A 21,834-nucleotide genomic window follows, 5' to 3' on the forward strand; every position below is an offset into this window, starting at 1 on the left:
TTGAAGATTCCAAAGAGCAAACTGGTTAGTTCTTGGCTTTCTAACCCAGGATTTATATATCAAAGTTTTGCTACATTAGTTATTGCTCGTCTTTCTTCCCAGGTCATAAAATATTGTGTCATCTCCTCTCCCTTTTTTCTTTTCCCCTTTCCTTGTGGATTTAAGCCTTTAAAAAAGTATCCCTTTACTGTAGTTTTAGTTTCCAGAAAGAAGTGAAACTAAGTACAAGTTTTATTCTAACATCTCTACCCCCCAAATCCTAATATTTTAAGCAGAAAATTTTCTTTATAAAAGATTTTGGAGCCAAATAAAAAGGAAGTCCTATAAACTACGACTCAAAGAGAACAAAAAGGCAGAGCTGCATTTTCCTTTTTGCCCCCAATTCTGTAATAGACTGCACTTATTTTATATTTTGTCTTTATCAAATATATCTTTTGTGAGCAAAACCACAAAAATTTCTGTTTAACATTTTTATTAATAAATTTGACTAAAAGTAACTCTAGCATACAGTGATACGCCATATTCAGAAGTGTGTAATATAAATGTGATGGGAACTTGATATTTACCCATGTCAAATAATAGTAATGCCTTGTGTATACTTTTTAACTTATTGCAATAAAACATACACCGGAACGAGGAAAAGTATTCTGGGGCGTACATGTTCAATTTCGGTGTTGATGTGTAACATAGCTGTTACATGGACATAACAGACTCAAGATACAAACTCTAGAAGTCTTAGTACATAAAGGAATATTTCTTTTATCCTTTCAGCCTCCAATTGGGGTAAAGGTAGTAACAGCTGGAAATAGACTATGAAATCGGACCTAATGGGTGTATATCCATCTTTTAATACAGACTAGGGAGAGGAGGCTGAATTGAGGTGGTCAATGCACTCTCCCAAAGAAATTCTGATGCCTTAACATAAGCAATTCATATTAAATGGTGTTTATGTTTCTGTTACCAAGATTAGGACATTATCAGGGATTATAGCATGATTTCTGTTTTATTTCTACAAAGTATACCAAACACAAATTCCTACAATCCATTTTAATAATGGAAAACAGTATCTTGTAAAACAATGAATGAATATTCTTTCATTTTTGGTCTTACGTGAATGATGGAAATAAAAACAACAGTATGAAAAAAAAGAAAAGCAGAAGAGGATAGAAGACAAGGACATTCATAAATACCAGGAGATGACCCACTCAATAAGAATGACTTTTAACATTGTGCATCAACTATACTAAAAATAAAACAAAACAAAATAAAACCAAAGTTCGCGTCTCATGAAAAGAAATTCAATCTAAACATGTTGCTGTTCTTTAAAAAAAAAAAAAGATTTAAAAATTAGCTCATGTTCTTTAAAAAAAAAAGAGAGATTTAAAAATTAGGTTTTTTTTGTTTTGTTTTTTTACAAAATTAGCTCTGATAATCTCCATTCCTTTAAATATGAAGCACTTAAAGTCTAAGCTAAAGAAACTACGGAGATCAAGATTTTAACGTGTAGTATGTAAGAGAGCTCTCAGAAGATCCAAGGTTACAGTCCTGGTGCTTCTGTTTACTTATTTATAAAAGGGATTAATTTGTTTGTTTTAGCTATTATATCTAGTTATGACAAGACATCATTTGGTTTCACTGTCCCCATAATATAAAATTTGTTATGAATATGATTGTGGGGTAGAGTCAGACCAGGAGTCGTAATTTTATATTAAGAATCACAGGAGGAAGGTCAGAAAGAAGAGAGTACTATTAATGATAGAGAAGAATAAAACAGAGAAAAGAGGGGTTGTGGAGTCATCAGTCCTCTTCTCTGTTATGACTGGGCTGTGTTTCCAGTATTGCTCTGCTTCTGTTTGCCTTCTGATTTTCAAGATTTCTTGTAATTTTTCTTAATGCTGTTACAAATATATTATTAGGGAAAAGTCCTCTATCATTTTAAGGGATTTTCTAAAAAGAGGGGGAAAAACCTCAGTCTGTTAGGTTCCTTTTTACCTGATAAACAATTAATATAGAATGTAATAATAACAATCCTTTATTTTTGTTCTGGAAATGCAATACTTGATTTCAAGACCATCTCTCATGTAAGAATACTAAAGTCAAGTGGAGATCATTTTAAATATTCAACTCTATTAAATAATATTCAAGTGAAAACTTTAAACCTCAATAAATAAAACAATGAGGGAAGCAAAGGAGCTCCAATTATAAACAATACAATCATAAGCTATAATGGGACCTACTTTTTTTTTTAAACATTGAAGGAAGATCTACAATTCTTCAAAAAATAATATAATCTACACGGATCTCCAGTTTGTTAACATCTAAAGGAAAATTTATTGTAAGTACATTAACAAGTTATTTACATTTGTGGTTCATGACTAGGACTTACCAAGTTCTGCTAAGTTGCCAAATGCAACAAGACACATTTCTGTAAGAGCTGCATTTTGGCAATGGATGCCCAATAATTTCACTAAGGTAGGTATAACACCCATATTGATAAGCTGAGCTTGCAGGGAATCTGTAAAAAACAAACAAACAAGTGAAAGTGTTTATGTATCAAATGGACATTAGTAAGAAGAAAGCACCTCTTATTCTCCCTACTGCAAACTCAATACTATTTCAATTACAGTAAAATAAGATTAAGTCTATCCATACAATTGTCTGAAAAACCTTAAATCATTAGTTCACAAGAGTTGAGTTTTGACTCTTTTCAATGATTAAAAGAAATTTAGAAATGAGAAGAACTCAAATAATATGCCAAAACATTAGTTTTGTTTTGCTTTTTTTTTTAAACAGGGTCTTATACCTTTGTAGAGTAGGCTTTAAAAATGTATAAATAATTAAACATTACCGCTGGTCATTATGTGAAAAGGTTAGACAAAGTAATATTTGTATTATAGGAAAGCAGAGTATATGAAAAGCATTGAAAAACAAATTTAATAAAGACCAAGAGAAGACAGAACCTTAGAATCCCTTAAAAACAGCTGCTTCATAATAAAGAGTGGGAAATGTATATAATACACAAAAATCATTTTGATTATTTGCAGCAGAATGTTCTTCGATGACTGCTAGGAAAGAAAGTAGTTTTTACAAGGAAAAAATGTGTTATTTAAATATTTTTCTTTTCAAAGTTTTAGTAATAGAGACAAGCATCTTAGTAAAGAAAGGAAAATTTGGCTTGAGAGGTAAAGAGAATGAGATCAATATGCTTTGTCATCATTGCTTGCCTTCATTTTCTAAGAAACTAATGAGTTTTAAAGTATTTAACAGGCCTTGGATTTCCACAATGGCTCTTCATGGACAAATTAAGACAGAACACCTGTAGCAAAGCTGAAGGTAAATAAACGAAATGAAAATCAAAAGTATTGCCTCTCACAATAAGCTAAGAAAGATATAAACACACACATGCCTATGCAAAACACTATTACTATTAATAACTGTTTCATCCAGAGATACAGGAATGCTTTCAAAATTGTTTCTTTTAAAAATTATATGCCATTTTCAAGCTAATAATTTTCTCCAAATTCTTTTTAGGTTACCTACTGGGAATCTAAAGATAAAAATCCGTTTATTACAAACACATTTTCCTTAGAGCATGCATCCCTTGATAGTTTGCCTACTAATCTCTTCATCGCTCTTTCTAGTTCTTAACCAATAGATAAGAAGCTGGTTGGGTGATTATCAGATAAGGACAAGCAGGCGGGTTGAGCTGCCTCACATTCCATTTGATTATATGCCTGGCGGTCTCTGTAATTTTTCCTGCTTTCAGAGTAAAGTATGAAGGGATAGCCAACAGAGGCTTATCATCCTGAAAACTGATTGAGTGGGTAATTATACATACTGTCTGACTCAACTGTGGGGGGCCTATTACCAAAACAAGAAAACAGGCCTGGGAAAAAGGGAAGTTTACATTTAGGGTTCAAATAGTCTAAAACAATTTCAGATTTTGCAATGGAATTATGAAATTTGTTCTAAAGAGACAGAAATAAAAGAATATGCTCAACTAAATGATTTGTTCTTATGCCTTTAATGTTAAATATTATTTTTTCCTTACAATTCAGCAATTGATGAATGATTCACAGTATCTGTATTATCTTATAAGCAAATTACTTATGTTAAAAGGTATAGTGTTATGTGTTATGTTGGCAGAATACCTGTATTATGGTTATAGTATTTGTAACGATCATGCACCAATACGCTTTCCAAGTCAAAAATTATTTTGATTACTTACCAGTGAAGTTCCTTATTATTGGATTACCTTTGCAGATCTTTGTTCTTTAGCGGTATTTTTAACTTTCGTTTATTTATTTACTCATTTTGACTACCTCTTCAAATACTGCAGAGCTGCTGAATCATTAAGTTCCAGGTATGTAAGCGTGAGCACTAGCGCATGCATTGAGTGTGAGTCAAACTCCACTATATGTCTGCATATATGTAAGCATCACACACCCCCTCAGTACTGTTGGTACAAACTATAAAAATCCAACAGTCCAGGGACATCAGAGAAATAACAAATGTTATGAAGGAGATAACTCAACAGGAGAACGTCACTTAGAAGGTGAGGTTCTTCATATTCTCCTAACTTGGCATCTCTACCACTTTCTTGCACTGCTTTTAAGGTATTTTGAATTTTGGTTCCAGAGAAATGAGGGACAAAAAAATACGAAATGTTGCATAGTTTCATAAAATCTTTGGCATACAAATTGAAGCAGTAATATTTGAAATTGTGGTAGATCAGGAGAAAAAGAAGCAGAGCCCAATGGCATTTGGTGTGAATCACCCTAATTCATGAAAATCACTTTGCTTCGGGAAAATGTGTTTTAAAGCTACCCAGGAGCCAAATTAATTGTATACTCACATACAACACACATACCACACACAAGTAAAGAGAAAAATTATATGGTCATCCAGTGGACATACTCATTTTTGATCACTTGGGTGCTTTCTTTTATACCCACTTCTATGAGGCTAACTAAAACAAAAATTACACTCAAATAACTCTAAAGTCTGTTCATACCAATTGCAGGCAAGTCATTCTCCTTGAATAATGAAGGCCCAGATGAGGAAAAGAACTTTACTCAAACAGACTAATACAAACTTTCATTTCAAGATAAGCAGGCATCCTAGAACATGGTTCTCAAAATGGGGTCCCCAAAACCCTTTCAGAGGATCACAAAATCAAAACTACTTTCATAAAAATACCAAGATTTTATATGCCTTTTTCACGGTACTGATATTTACACAATGGTGCAGAAACGGTGGGTAAAACCGCTGGGGCTTTATCATGAACCCAGTTTGTGGCACCAAATTCTGTTGGTGGTCATCATAACTCTTCCCCAGCACACATTCACAGTAAAATAAATGCTATTCTTCTCAGCAATTTTTTTTTTTTTTTAAGTAGGCTTCACACCCAACATGGGGCTTGAACTCACGACCCTGAGATCAGGAGTCACATGTTCTATAGACTGAGCTAGTTAGGCACCCCAGCAATATTTTTAATTTTGAAATGTTATTTTTCATAAAAATACGTGATAATGTGAGTTATTTTTCAATACAAAATTAAGTAATTTTTGAATTGTCTCCATTTTAATTTCTAATATGGTAAATATTGATAGATACAGCCCATATTTATAAACAAAAATTCTATAGGGTCTTCAGCAATTTTTAAGTGTCTAAAAGAGTCCTGAGACCAAAAGTTTAAGAACCACTGCCAAAGGATTACCTAACTTTTATAGGAGATGGAAAACAAAACAAAACATGGAATAGAGATTCTGAAATTCAATGATGTGCTTGGCAGATGAGATGAGACAGGAAAAGAAATAAAAATTAAAAGCATGGTAGGAATCCTAGATTTTGGTTTGGATATTTTGGGCAAAATTTACATTAAGCACCTGAACATCTTATTTTGCTTATTTGAGTAGAAACTCTAATTAAGCCTCGGAGAATATTCCATGGTTGGGTCTGTTTGCTTATCTCAGTTACAACTTAGTATGTTATCAATAGTCTTTTTTGGAGGGGTGGGGTTAAGTAGGTGTCCTGTTTGTGTGGAATAAACTGGTATTAATTCTTATTGCTGGAAGCAAATGACTAAGTTTAATCACTTTTTCTTATTGCCCAAAGAAAGCTTGTGAATGGATTTCAAAGGATGGCAGGTGACACTCATGTTATTATGAATGGTATCAGGAGTATGACTTTTAAATAAAAAACTGGAAGATATTCTTAGAACCAGAATTAGTTCACATTTTCTAGAACTGAAAACGTAAAACAGTGCAGGACTGAGAATTTTTGCAACCTTCAATGAACACCAGCAACTCCAGGGGAATGTTTATCAGAGCTCAACAAACACAATTCACAAAATGCAACCCAGGCTCGTACATAGCAAACACTTATGTGTGAAAGACAGTCTTTAGACAGCACAATGTCATAAATGTCTGAAGACTTTTAAAGATTGCTCCTGACACACATCACAGACAAATACTGACCAAAATACAGAATTACAAAATATCAAGATGACACAGGCCCTACATGATCTATGGGAGGAAGAGGAAGAAAGGCACTGAGGGGGTGCAATACAGATGCATATACAAAGAGATATAAGGCAATCAACGCATGCGCTGGTGTGAACACTTACCTACCTACATTTGAATTTCAATGGTTCCAAGTTCTTCAGGTCACACTCATGGAAACTCCAAAGAATGGAGATCTGGAGAGAAGATCTTAAGTTGAAGAACCTTTTTCCCCCTGAGTTTTAAGTTTAATGTTTAAAACATTGGTATAGATAGATTATAGGTCCAGAAAAGAATCCCAGTAACTCAAATGAAGTCATGTTGATCAATTAAAGAATAAGTTTCTTAAGAAGACTGCAACACATGTTTACCTTATTCATAAGAAAAGGCCCTTATAGACAATCTTATAAGATTAAGCTTATCAGTAAATAGGACTTAATGATGAAACTGTGTCAAAATAAGATATACACAATTCAAAAAACATAGTCTCTACATTAGTACGTATATATAGTATGTATACTATTCATAGTATAAGGAGTACAATATTCCTATTTACAGGCTTGCATAAAAAACCATCTACAATCAAGTAAATTATATACAATTGAAGCAATAAACACAAGCAAATATAAATCTTGATGAATTATACTACAAATTAGATAAAAACCATTTGGGCATAATAAAGACTGAAGAAAGTTGCCCCTGACTAATGGCATATCTATATACTTCCAAAAAAGGATACAAAAATCAAAAATGATGTAAAACAGTGAATAGAAATGTTAAGTTTAAACAGGTTGTAGTGAATTAGTGAAAAGTGAACTGATTTTACAGCTACCAAGAGGATGATACATAGTTAAAAACTTTATACATGCACATGTGCAGGGACACAGTTTTCAATTACTTATTACTTTGTATCTATTTGTTGATTGGTCAGGGAAGTGGAGAACTTTTACTCGAAATCTAGTATTGAGCATAGAAAAGTAAAAATATTTACATGTGTTTAAAATTAACTTCAAATCAATTATTTTAAAAGCCCTCTTTAAACAAAACATGCATTTCGTGTTCTACACCCAGATTATCTCTGTAATTTAAGCCCCAGGTTATACATTTCAATGACAAATGGTAATTTCAATGAAAAAAAGAAAAAGAATCAAGATTCATTAGCACTGAGAATACTGGAGGTTTAAAACAATACATTTACACAATTCTTGTTTTCTAACAGTTAAATAAAAAACAAGAGAATTCAAACTTTTTTTCTAAAAGATTCTGCAAATAAGAGTCTCTACAAGAGCAAAATCTCCCTTTTGTAAAAGTTTTAGAGATAATGATAAAATTATGAGTATAATGTAAAACAACAGCAAAAACAAAAACCCCAAAGCAAAATCACGAGAAAGGAAAAATGTTTTATTATTCTTAAGAGACCTACCCACATAGTGTTCTCAGTCCAACGACACCTAGAGTGATTATGTCTTAATCTAGTAGATAATTCTTCCCTCTCGGCTCACTTCAGGTTAAATTACTACTACAGATCAACTCTTGTAATGAATACTGCTACAAAGGAAATTTCTACAGATAGGTCTACTCTGATTAAAGGAAACTCTATGCTTTCATCTCAGAAAGAAACTGGTCTTTTAAAGGTTAAAACTTTTTTGTTTGTTTTGTTTTAAGAGGACAACTGCCAGCTGTTGCTTAAGCAGCTCTTAGTAGGAGAAATATATCCTCTCTTCCCAAATGGCATTGCTGAAAGAAAGGCCATACCCACAGAGGTGTAAAGTTAAGTCTACATTTTTGTATAGCAAATTAAGATCAATGCCAGGTTAATTTACATCACAACATGTATACCTTACAAATATATATGTTTAAAAACATACAAATTCTTTGTTTTACAGAAGGATTTATTGGCTTAAAAAAAAAAAAACTAGTATTACTAGTTACCCTGGAATATTACTATTAAGTTGTTACACTTTAAAATTTACACAGACATTCTTTGCAACACACAAACTATGTTAATAACATACATCTACATAACCAAGATTTCTGATTTCCGGCCAGTCCCCATTTTTCAAACAGTATTTACTTAAAAATTTTCAATTTAACAAAATATAGGTAGTTTGGTCTTAACTGGATTTTACTTGTAGTTAGAAAACAGGATTACTAATTTTTATATAAGTGATTTTACATATGATACTTCTCTGCCTTGAGTTTCTCTCTGAATGACTATTTCAAGTAGTCCACTGTATCAGTAGACTGATATGTGGCCAAAATCCATTATTCATCTCTGGCTTTGGCCTTAGCTCTTAGAAGGCCAAACATCTGAATACTTACTTCAATGTTATTTCTGGCACCTACAAACCTGTACATGGTCAATAATCATCATGTGCTTGATACCATCATGTTTCAACTGGTGCAGTAACATCAATAATAAAAACAAGGCCTAGTCTTTCAGTTTTACTGTTACTATCTAAATACTCATTTTTAAATATAGGTAAGGATTCCATGTATAGAGAAAATCTCCCTATGTGCTTCATATGCTGAAATTCTGTCAGCTGCAATGTAAATGTATATTTATACTGCAATATTTAAAATGTGGCAATAACTAATGATGGTGAACAAACTATACAAATGTAAAAATTAAATCAAGGCAGAATAATAGAGATCAGATTACCTATCCTCTTTAGAATTTACAACATAAAATAAATGTTAGGAGCTGTTTTTAATTTTTAGTTACTTAATTTCAGTCAGGCCATGAATCTTTCAAAAAGAAGTCAAAATTGGGAATTTTTTATAGCTTGTGATGGTGAATTCAAATCAGAAAGCCAACCCTGCCACCTCAAATGTTTACTATGAAGAAAATATTGAAAATAATAGTCAATAACATCTATCATTAATTATCTTCAATCTAGACATGAAGGAAATAAAGAAAAGCATGTTAGGGAATGAGGAACCCCCAACATATTTTGTTTCTCTACTGCCTTCAGTTAAAATTTGGTATCTATTTCGTATCACAAGACTATACACACCATTATAAGAAAATCTAGGAAGCTGAAAATGCTAAGTATTATTTCTATAATATAATGCCAAACTTTAAATCATTACTGAAAAAACTATAACAATCATTTCATTTTTTTGTGATAAAATTTCAGATTCTTACATTCAGAAGTTCATTCTATAATGGTCAAAGCTAAATATTAATGCCACTATTTGGCCATGTGGAATTAAACCAAATGTGCATTTTGTACTTCTAAAAACCAAGTTCTTAGCTTATCCACTAAATAGCAGCATGATTATAGTAATTTTTTAGAAGGATTATGATGAAAAGCTAAGCTAGTCTAATAGGTCAAATTTAATAGACCGAATTGCAGGCGGCACAAGAACAACTAACTGTTCTGTCGTTCAGTAAAACAATTTGTTTAAAATGACATTTGTAGCAGAACTTCTTGAGTGCAACCTGACTGAGTAAATCTGAATGCTCTGTGAGACAAACAGTAAAAATTCAGAAATTTTTTACAAAGAGAAAACAGTAAATAAAGAATTACACAATATATTTTCTTAAGTCCTAAAAATTTCTCAGCTGCACAATAAAAGTCTTCTAACACACTAGAGTATTTTTATTTGACAAACTGGGCTTCAAAAGATGCAAACTTAAGAGCACATCTCCCAGGCCTTTATGGAAAGGGAAAAAAAAATGAAGGAAAAATACACTGAAATGGTATATTGGAAAATTAACATAATTATGGGGAAAAAGACAATATATTACAAAGACAAAATTTTACATTTTGATTTTTTTTACCTTAAAGTTAGGCAAAAAGTTTTTAGTATTTAGGAATTATATGTAATTATTAATTAGCTTGTACCCACAGTAAATTAACTGTGGAAACAGTTCCTCACTTATGCAAAGCGAATCATTTCCTAAACATCTAATATCTAGGAAGTATTCTTTCTTAACTGCAATAAAGTAATACCAAAGCATAAAAATAAACAAGTAGCTCAAGCCAAAGTGCTTTTTAGTTTTTAATGAGGATTATTCCTTATTAACTTCTACTCTTATTTTCAATCTTTTTTTTTTTTTAAGATTTTATTTATTTATGTGACAGAGAGACAGCCAGCGAGAGAGGGAACACAAGCAGGGGAGTGGGAGAGGAAGAAGCAGGCTCCCAGTGGAGGAGCGCGATGTGGGACTCGATCCTGAAACGCCGGGATCACGCCCTGAGCCGAAGGCAGACGCCTAACGACTGTGCTACCCAGGCGCCCCTACTCTTCTCATTTTAAATATGAAGAAAAAATAAGCCAAGTTATTAGACTGAGGTCACTAGGAAAATGAATAGTATGATTAAAATTGTGAAATTGTTGCTATTGGTTGAAATGAAGGTAGCAGCTAAAATTAATTACACATTAAGTGATCTTTAAGTTAAAGAGAAAATACTTTACAGGCCTATTTTAAACAACTGAATTTATGTACTGGGCTGAATACTTAAATTGTTATGCTCCAGTAACATACCCATGCATTTGAACTGCATTTCCTAAACCACACTGACGGCCTCCCTTCAACCATAGCTCAGTTATCATAAGTCTATACAGAAAATAAATGTGAGAATTATTACAAGAGTATCCCAGAGAGATTTTAGGAGCCACAAAAAAAATTAATCTTCAATAATAGGGAGCTATTAAGATATTGGAGAAAAATCAGCTATTTGAAAAATCATATATATACAATTAAATATAGATCACATGTATATGATATACACACACATATATCCTCAAACTGATCCTATATATCCAATATACATCATATTCCTCAAATTGGTATCACATATTTACATATTTCACATATATAATATAGCTTACATGAAAAAGCCAGTCATAAACTGTGTATATTATGTTAATCATTTTAGAAGGAAACAGATTTTTCCTTTCTTGATGGCATGTTTATTTCTTCTACTTTTCTCTCTTATGGCACAGCCTATGTAAAACAAGTAACTTTAGTCCTTGCTTTAGTGCTTACCATCAATAATTTTCTTAAGAATTAGACTTTTCCCTGTATTTTATATTTCTAGCATAGGTATATTAAGAAAAAAATTAAATTCTCAATTATAAAGTTTTCCAAAAGATATTTACTGATTAATCATGGTCATCATGGTTATTACATATTACATGTAAGGTAATAAAAATGGTGACTATTAGGAGATCCCTGAACAAGGTGTTAAATAACTCTGGTGGTCTGCTTTTGATTACTCGTTTGTTTCCATTCAAACTGCAGTCAACTTTCAAGTATAAGTGTGCAGATTTTTTAAGTTTGTGGATCACCTATGGTAAATTTTTGGCACCATCATCAGGATGTTTCCAATGCCACTTTCTGCTACTACAATGAACATGAATATTCAGGAACTATCAAGTAATATAGTTGGCAAGAGTTTATAATGCTTCTAAATTAATAAAGAAAATACATTCCAAAAACCCATTTTTCTTCCAAGCATTAATTTTGTTAATAAAAAAATTTTAGACAATACTAAATATCCAGAAGTCAATAAATATTTGCCAGACTTCTACTACAGGCTAAAATGGTGTTATATCTGAAAATAGATCTGAACAGAATTTTTAGTCTTCACTGCAATGTTTTGGCATTGGGTAACCAAAGCTAGAAAAGATACCCAAGAAACTAATGAGATAAAAATATCTATAATAATAGGTCTGAGTTTCTTGTTTTTAGGGTAAGTTAATAAACAGATGAAGAAAATACAGGAAGTTCAGCATATTTCCTCAAACTGAATATCAAATTGTCAACACGCTTTGCTCTAACCACAACTGTCAAACACTCAGACTACTTGGGAGAGCCACAGAATTGAAGAGTGCTTTTCTGCCATGCGAAAAATAGGTATGATTTCCCCCAAAAGGATAAACTTTAAATGATTTTTACTGAAAAAAAAAAAAGTTTTGTCTTATTCTATTTAAACATGATTTTATTTATATGATATTATGGATACAACTTTTCTGGCTAAGCAATTATAACTTTCTCTATTCAGATATTCCACACTTACCAGTTTGGGTATAAAAAATTTTAATTGCTTCACAAATGGGGGAACAAAAGGATATATCCACCTCATAGCTTAAAAGTGTACAGTCCTGAGCTGGTTCAAAATTTTAAAACTCATGAACCTTGAGTTTTATATAACTTTATCAAAGGGTACAAAAATACCTTTATGACACATGTATTTTCGCAATGTATCTGTCTTGCATGTGGTTAGGAATTTTTTTTTTATTCCCTACTTAATGGATTTAACAATTGGATATGCTCACAGTTGTCCACCAACCAGATGGATAGGAATCAAGATATCTTAAGTCTCAGTCTGGTGTCAATTTACTTTTAGGACTAATATACAATTTGAAAATATTACCACCAAAGAAACTATGTTGGTGGATATTTGTGACCATTTTCAGCACTCTTACCTTTATAGTAAAAAAATATATATCTGTGAAGCTGAAGTAATAACTCCCTATGAATAAGGCTTAAGTTACTAGGGCTAAGGATACAGTTACTTTTTCTGGTAGAGTAACAATTTATCACTCAATTATTCTACTCAGTTACTAGCAGAGCCTTATGTACTGAAATTCAATAGTAAATACACATAAAAAGGAACTTCATTTTCCAGTGCTAATAAAAACTGCCTCCTGAATTTCAAAAAGCTCTATTTTTTTTCACAGTGACTCATCTAGGGGTACATGGTCAATATCAAATGTTCTTAAGTTAGCCAAAAAGACCTAATATTTAAGTAGGCAAGTCTTTAAACACACGTTTTAAAAAATAGAGTAAGTAATCAACAGAACAACAAAGATGCAATAATTATGCAAAATGAAAAAGAATATAATTTAAGTTAGAGAGTATTATGGAGAAAAAGAATCACTTCACAAACTATGATCCCCATGACAGACAAATGTAAACGCAAGGAGAAGAAAGAAGATAGTTACATGTTTGGCACCTCTTTGTTTAAAATACTAAAGGTAACTTTACTTCTATTTTATCCAATGAAAGCTTCATTCCAATACCAGTTTTAGGATAATGGAACAAAAACACTTCTGCTCCAATAATGTTCTGAGAAAAGTTAATCAAGGTTTTTGAAGTATCTAAGTTACTTTTTGGGAATACTTGCACACCAGGAAAAAAGCCTACCCTTAAACAAAACAAATATATTATGCATTTCAACTGTGGACTCTGCATGTGGTTAATCATTTCCTTCTCAATACACACGTCTACACATTGTGATATCCTACCATAGGGACTCAAAGGAAACTGCAGTCTCCTTTGGATTAGAATTAGTGATATTTTTAAAGACCATTTGGCCATTTGATATGCTTTTGTACAGATCTTTGAACAGCGGTTTCCAAATGACAATGAGTTTAAATCCATAACAGGACTAATTCTTTTATATCCAAAGCTGCTCTAATAACTTCATGGCTAGTTTCTTTCATTTATCTGTCTAAACCATTCTCCCACTTAGCATCTTGTCCCATTTTCTCAGGTGTCCAAGATGAACACCCAATGAAGATAGGTGTCCAAGATGTCCCAAATGAAACTAAAGCAACATGAACAACTGGCCAATGATTTCCTAATGCAATTCAGATATGTGTGCATTATGGTCTAGTTTCAATTATTTAGGAGCTAGCTATTAATTTTGTGGATTACCCAGACTCTCTCATGTCTGTTTCTCCTGTTCATTTTCTCTTCAAAAATGATTTCACCACAGGGGAAAAAAAATAGTGGTAGTTGACCCGATAAAGACTACCATTTGTTACTAGCTTGAGTTTAATGGGCTAGCCATTTGACAAATAAAAACTATTTATTAATATTATTGGAAATTTTAATTCAGAGGTTAAAACTGGTATCCTCTGTATAGGATGGGACCTGAGCTTGTACAGTGCTAAAAACGCACACGTAATCCAACATTTAAAAAACAGATGTCACATGAAAAGCTAGATCTGCAGCTTCCCCCCATCTTCCAATGAAAAGATGTGGCAGTATTTGACCAAATTGCCATATAGAAACTATAGACTAGAGGAGAGTAGTGGCTCTCCCTGTTCAATGGGACAAGGGCTACAGTCCCCACCGTTTGTGGTTGTCACTGGCCAAATGTCAGTAGCCATTTATCATCAATGTTTATCTTTTTTCTTTTTAATTATGGAGAATATTTCTTTGTACTCATGACTACCAAAAGTGAAAAATGAAAAATATGCCTAAAGGTCCATGTGTTTCTAGGACACATGAAAGTAAATAATTTATTACATGTTCAATATGCAACTAAAATATGTCTTTGCCAAAGACTACAGCTTAAGATGCCATTACAAAACAAACCACAAAAAGACCTTATGTGTGTTACAGTCTAGAAACCTATTAGAATTTTTGAGTGTTTGATCCATGCCATAACTCCTATAAGATGATACATTTTTTTGTGACATTTAAAAATATAGTGAAGCTTTCATATCACCATTTTTACATTCATTTAATTAACCATATAGATTATCTGAAAATTTTGACATGTCATTTGTTGCTAGGTTCTAAGAATGTTTTACAGAGAAAAGAAACTTCTATTGACAGGTATTTATTAAATTTCTAAAATGAGAAAATGCAATTACTCTGAACTTTATTTTTCTAAGGCCAGGTTTTATTAAAAGATTTTTTCTATTCTGACAAATAAATCTAGTGTCTAGATAAAATAATTTTACTAATATAGTGTTTGTGTTTTAAAGCTACTCCTGGCATTAATATAAAGTAATAAACAGGAAGCTATTTTAACACTGTTTATTTTCAAAATGTGCATAGTGAGAAATATTAAAGCATACCATTATGTTGTTTTTGTTTTTTGTATTAATTAACATGGGTAACCCTTCAAAAACTTGTCCCATTTAATAAATTAGAACATTCTGTATTTTTGGAACACTGTGATTTAATGTTGGCTATTTATTAATTTTATGCCACTTATGAATTCTTTGCTCATAATTTTTCTAAATATTTTTGTTATGTACTATAGTAATGATGATTTTTTATTTTCCCCCAGAGATAAAGCAAGTTTTCAATTTTGTTTACCATTCTCATTGCTATAGTTCATCAGCATGCCACAAAAGACAGTCAAGAGCTTCTCATTGGCGGGGTCTGTTATACTGCACAGTGACCTTAAATGGTCAATTACAATCTGTGCACCACCTGCTTGGTCAACTGCACTTCTGCCCTCATCTGTAAAACAAAGAGTTAAATTAAACATAAAAGAAAAAAGAAATGTACCTTACAATTTCAAATATAAAACATAACAATGTTATTCCTTATATAGTGAGTAAGTAGAAAATAAACCTAGGCAGGGCATTAAATATGTCTTTTTGGAAAATCAAAACAAGTACACATGGAAATGGGGGTGGGATGGGGAAAAGAGACAATCACTTTTTCAGAGAAAAAAGATTATTCTCATTGGCAGGAGCTTAAAGAACTCTGTGTTCTAGGAATGTATGACTATCACATGTGAAAATTTTCACCTCCTCTTTCACAAATGACAATTCTGTGTAAAAGAAAAAACCAGGAACTAATATTTTATAGAACCTTTTTTTCTCAACTTGGAAACCACTAAACATATCTATCAGTGTTTTTCAAAGTTAGCTATTATCAAAGAAAACCATCCAACTCACATAATAATTCTAGATCACAGTAAGGATCCTTTTAATGGCATGTCTATAGTCCATAAGCATGTTCCTCTTCTCAATTCTTGCTATTTTGTGTTTCATTTTTCCTTATTCCCTCTATTCTAGAACACACCAATGTACTTCAACATTACAACTAGTGGTCAAAATGATGGTCAGACATACCTTCTGTTATGTATATATCTATATTACATAGAACAGATATCATTTAACTGTCGGAATATATAAAGAGCTTTAGAATACTTTCCAACCCCTGAATGTAGGAATGGAAAGAGATGAAAAGAAAGTATCTGTCTTTTTAAACCTGACTTTCCTCATATAAAAGAAATATGAGAGCCATAAGTATGAGCCATATATGTGATTTAAATTTACTAGTCGTCACATGAAAAAAATTACCAGGTAAAAAATTAATTTTAATAACCTATTTTATTAAATCCAATAAAACACCATCCCAACATGCAATCAACATACAAATTATTAATGAAATATTTTAAACTGTCTTTTTTGTGATAAATCTTTGAAATCTGAGTGAACTTTACACTTACGGTCACATGTTAATTCAGACTAGCCACATTTCACAATTGTTTAATAGCCAAATCTGGCTAATGGCCACCATACTAGACTGGGCAGCTACAGAAGCATAGTATAAAGGGTCAGTAAAAGAAATGGCTCACAAGGGTATTATAGCTATTAAGTTAATAAATGAAAGATTTTCATTTTTCTAATAAGAAAACTGAAACTAGGGTCATATCTTTATAATTGTTGCTGAAATCATATTAGACAATGAAACAATATATATTCGTTCTTATGGTGTACACACACACACACACCCACACCCCTTATATAGCAGAGCCTCATAAATACTTGCTTGATAACTGAAAATTTTTCAGGAAATCCATACTAAAATGAAATAACATATTTTTGTCCACTAGCTTTATTGTATTGTTACATAGTTGCAGAACAGGAACCTATGCTCATCAGCTAATAAGATCACAGAAAAATCCTAATTGTCAGGGTAACTAGTCAGATAAGCCAGCCAAGAACACTGGTCATACCTCATTTAGAAATCTAACATCCAAGGTTTTACTGTACAATAACATAAATGTAAATTATCTCAATTGTTGGGCAATTTGTATGGGGATGATGTCAGAGAAAGTGAACATTACGATTACAAATCTAAATGTTCAGACCTTCAATAATAAAAATATATAGGATATGCCATCCCTAAAATGCAAAGATTAAATATCTTTGATTCAAATTGTTGATCAAATATGGGCTTTCAAAATATAAATCACAGAGGCTTAGGACTTAGAAATCTTAGAGAATTGCTAAACTAAGCCTTAAATTCATGTTCTAGGAAACTAAGACATAGAAACTTTGTGGAGCCTATTTGCAGTAAATTTTAAAAGCTAAGCTGACTTCCTATCAACAGTTAACTATCTGGGGCGCCTGGGTGGCTCAGTCAAATGTCTGCCTTCGACTCAGGTCATGATCTCGGGGTCCTGGGATTGAGTCCCCACATGGGGGGGGGGGTCCCTGCTCAGAGGGGAGCCTGCTTCTCCCTCTGCCCTTCCCCAACTCATGCTCTCGTTGTCTCTCTTTCTAATAAATGAATGAAATCTTAAAAGAAAAAAAAAAACAGTTAACTATTCAATTATGTAATAAATTTTAATACAAATTTATTCAACAAATCTGTTCATCAAATTTAATAATGCAATAAATAAGAACATAACTACAATTAGAAGGCAAACCACCTATTTATGTTTGAGTCACAGTGTTTTTCTTCTTTTCCTTTTCTTCCTTCTTCAGTTCCCTTCCTCCCTCCCTGCCCTGTTCGGGTTATTTACAACATAGCTCTTCACTCATGTATTATCAGCAGTTGGTTACAGAACATAAACTCAATCTCTGTATTAGAATTACATTATACCAAATCTGAGAAGAAAAACAAAGCACATATGATAGATATCTAAGGTAAAAAAGTATTCACCACCACTACAGGAATGTTTATACAGCTCCTTCCTTCCTCCCCGCCACCCCCTTCTTTTTTGACAAGTCATCCAGGGAAATAAGGTTAAAAGATAATTTTATTAACATATTTTAAAGAATTGGAGGATGCAAAGGAATAAATGACAAAGCTGTATTCTATTACTCTACCAAAACCAGTGAAAGAGTAGGTCTTTAAGGGTATCTAATGAATCATTTACAATACATATTAGATCTGTCATTGCACAAGTCCATATAAATTGTTCTCCCACAATAAAGGTAGCTCTATAGTTTTATGTTACAATATTGAGTATTATTACTGTTCACTTAAAAATAATTTACAAAAGGTCCCTTATCCTAAACTTTCATATCTATGAAATACAGGCTTTTAACTCTTCTCATAATAAATAACTCCTAACTTGTGAAGCATCCTGCACTGTCACTATAATTTATATCTTAATTTGCCATAATTATGAGGTATCCAAACACTGGTGAAAGTACAGCTCACCAACTCTTTAGGCCCTGCTACATTTCTTAGTGATGACTTGTCATATGAAGGAAGTTTCCAGCACAAGTATGATATTTCTTCACAGTAGGTAAGAGCAGAGTTACAGATCTAAAGAGATCCTGCACTTCCATTACTCTTCAGCAGCCAAAAGCAGGAAGCAATCAAACTTGTATGTCATGGTCATTATGTCTCACAAACGAGAAAAAAATGTTACCAAAAAAAGTTACCAAGTTGATATTCCATTATCAGGTCCAAGTTATATAATAAGGCTGAGGAAAGAACCTAAAATAACCACTGAATACAATCACTGTAACATGTTACAGTATATTCTAATTTCAGATTTACTTGAATGTTTCCCCAACTAGGCTCTCTCTCTGTTCTGGGCAACAAATGCCCAGTACATAGTAGACACTCAGTATTTACTGAATAAATGGGGCCTTTGCTTAGATTTTGGTAAATTATCATTCACCTAGAGGATGAATGTGAGTGAGTGAGTGAGTGAGTGAGTGAGTGAATGTGTGTGTGTGTCAGAAAGAAACAGAGAGACTGAGAATGAAAATCATTTACTTGCTTTTGTTTTTAACCACCACAATATGGTTACGGAACAGTTTAGCTTTGCTTGTTTTTTGAACTTTATTTGAATGGAATCATACTGTATTTATTCTTTTGTGCCTACCTTCTTTTTCTTTTTTTTTTTAATTTTATTTATTTATTTGACAGAGAGAGACAGCCAGCGAGAGAGGGAACACAAGCAGGGGGAGTGGGAGAGGAAGAAGCAGGCTCCCAGTGGAGGAGCCTGATGTGGGGCTCGATCCCAGAAGTCCGGGATCACGCCCTGAGCCGAAGGCAGATGCTTAACGACTGAGCCACCCAGGCGCCCCTTGTACCTACCTTCTTATACTCAACATTATGTTTGTGAAATTCATTCTGTTACATGCTTCCTGTTGTATAATATTCATTGTATGAACACATCTCAATTATTTGCCTATTCTTTGATGAGTGTTACTTGGGTTGTTCCTAGGTTTGGGCTGTTCTTTACAATACATAGATGGTACACTCAATTTGCATACCACTTTCTCCATAATGACAAACAGGTTGCCAAAGCCAGTGTACACTCCCTTCAGCAGCATGTGAGTTCACTGCTTCACCCCTCCACTACTACCTGGGTATTATTTGACTTTTAAGGTTTAGGCAATCTGGCAACTAAGTCTGAATCTATTCCAGAATATACAAAAGAAGGTCTTTGCTGACAGTCCACTTCTCTGTACATTAAATAAGGCAATTATTTTGATATCCAGTGTATACAACATGTACATGAAAAAAAAAAAAACCCAACCCACAACAGTTCAAGAAGAAAAGGAAAGAAACAGATAAATGCAGAGATACGTAGATGTTAGAATTTGAAAGAAAAACTGGAAAGATAGCTAAGTAGCTAGTAGAAAGTGCCTATCAAGCCTATGTAATATGACTAGGTACAATTCTGGAACTTTCATGCTTTATAGAAAAGCCTTATAATAACAAGCAAATACATTGTTTTTTATCATTTCTATCACCACCAGATTTCCAAAAGAGAAGACAGAAGCTCAAATCTTTGGAAACACTAAGGAGAAAACCTGAGGAGGCAGCATGGTGCTGGATGTAAAAGAAGTCTATAATCTGCAACAGCAAATTTTATCTAAAATTAATTTTTTACAATTTAAAAGTCTATGATTTTCATGCTGCTTCAACTTTTGTGATTTAAACATCACCTTTTTCATATATTTCTTCTCAGAAATTCTCAGTATGAAATACAAATTTAAAAATCTATTTAAAAAATTATGCCTACATACATAATGGATATTAGTTTCCTCCCACCTTGTAATTATTTGTATAACAACAGGATCTTGGTTCCTTATGCATCCATCTGCTCAAACTTACTTCCTAGCAAAAGTAATAATCCCTTGTGACATCACGAATGGTTACTGTGGTTATGACTATGATGCATGCCTGAGAAAATGATATGAGAGAAATAAACAGTAGGAGCTGGTCATACTAATAAGCTCTCATCTAAATTTTGTTACACATTACTACTGAGAAACATGAGAAAAGTATGTATGTTTGGAGACACTGTTAAATAAATTAGCTTTTATGTTTTCAAAGAAATCGTAGCAAATAAAAAGAGTTCACCTTCAACATTCGGAAGGGTCATGGGTTTGTGACCATCTCCCTCTCTGTTTTCTATAAAAGCATCCTATACATAACGATCTGCAAGTGCTAATTAGTGATGCTGGCTCATCATAGGCTGCACACAACACTACAGTAAGTGCTAGAGTGTTTGGTATAATCTAAGGTGGAACAGAGCATAAAGCTATAAAGGCTTTTTAAGGTTACTGATGGCAAAAATGAAAGCTAAGGCATGGAGAAAATAAATACAAATGACTTAAATTGTAAATGTAGTTTAGAGAAAATACCATAAGTGAATTAAGAAGATAAATTATAAACCTTATTTCTTTTTTCCCTTTTTGCAACTCTGACTTTGCTTAAAGAGATCATGATGATTAAATATCAGCATTCTGAACTAAAACTTGGGAAATCTGAATTTTAATTCGACATTCCCTCATTAAACACACAAAAAAGATATAATGAAATACTTTTGCCCTTCATTTCATTACGACAACAGCACTGTCCAGTATTGATTAAGAATCTGGTTTTGGAGATTCACTTCAAAAAAGTTCTCTGGTATCTTTCCCCCAGAAAATCTTTTTAGAGTATCCATGAACTTAACAAACATTGAGACTCATCTATACACTACAACAGCTGTCCAAAATGCACATTAAACAGACAGCGGTTGACAGATAAAATCTATTTCACATAAAATTGGTTAAAAGCTTAAAGAGGCACAGTACAATAACGCAAGTTGTACAGCCATATCAAAACTCATAGTCACTAATCCAGTCAATGAGATCCATTTTGAGAGTGCAATATTTATAAAACTCCTAGAGAATGTTCTTTTAATAACGATATTTAGAAACACTTCAAAGAATGAACAAATTACACAATCTTTTCTTAAACTTTGAAAATTATAACCCTCAGAAGCATGGACAAAGTCTTAAACTGTGCTGCAGTATCTTTTCACACGTCCCTGTCACATCACCCACAGGGACCCACAACCAGTCAGAACTTTCT

General features: G+C 32.7%; 1 protein-coding gene across 6 annotated transcripts in view; it reads right to left on the bottom strand.

Moving 5' to 3' along the window:
- Positions 1 to 21,834, bottom strand: part of RAP1GDS1 (Rap1 GTPase-GDP dissociation stimulator 1) — a 145,245-nt gene that overhangs the window by 37,245 nt on the left and 86,166 nt on the right. For 5 of the 6 annotated variants that reach the window (XM_008707181.2, XM_040624986.1, XM_008707180.2 and 2 more), the window contains 2 exons: positions 15,577 to 15,723; positions 2,387 to 2,515 (listed from right to left, as the gene is read on the bottom strand). In XM_008707181.2, the coding sequence (XP_008705403.1) occupies positions 2,387 to 2,515; positions 15,577 to 15,723 (276 nt within the window). The remainder of the gene's footprint in view (positions 1 to 2,386; positions 2,516 to 15,576; positions 15,724 to 21,834) is intronic. The other variant, XM_008707182.2, reaches the window with a different exon arrangement.

Source organism: Ursus maritimus, unplaced genomic scaffold (assembly GCF_017311325.1).
Source record: "Ursus maritimus isolate PB19 unplaced genomic scaffold, ASM1731132v1 scaffold_8, whole genome shotgun sequence".
Lineage (NCBI taxonomy): Eukaryota > Metazoa > Chordata > Mammalia > Carnivora > Ursidae > Ursus > Ursus maritimus.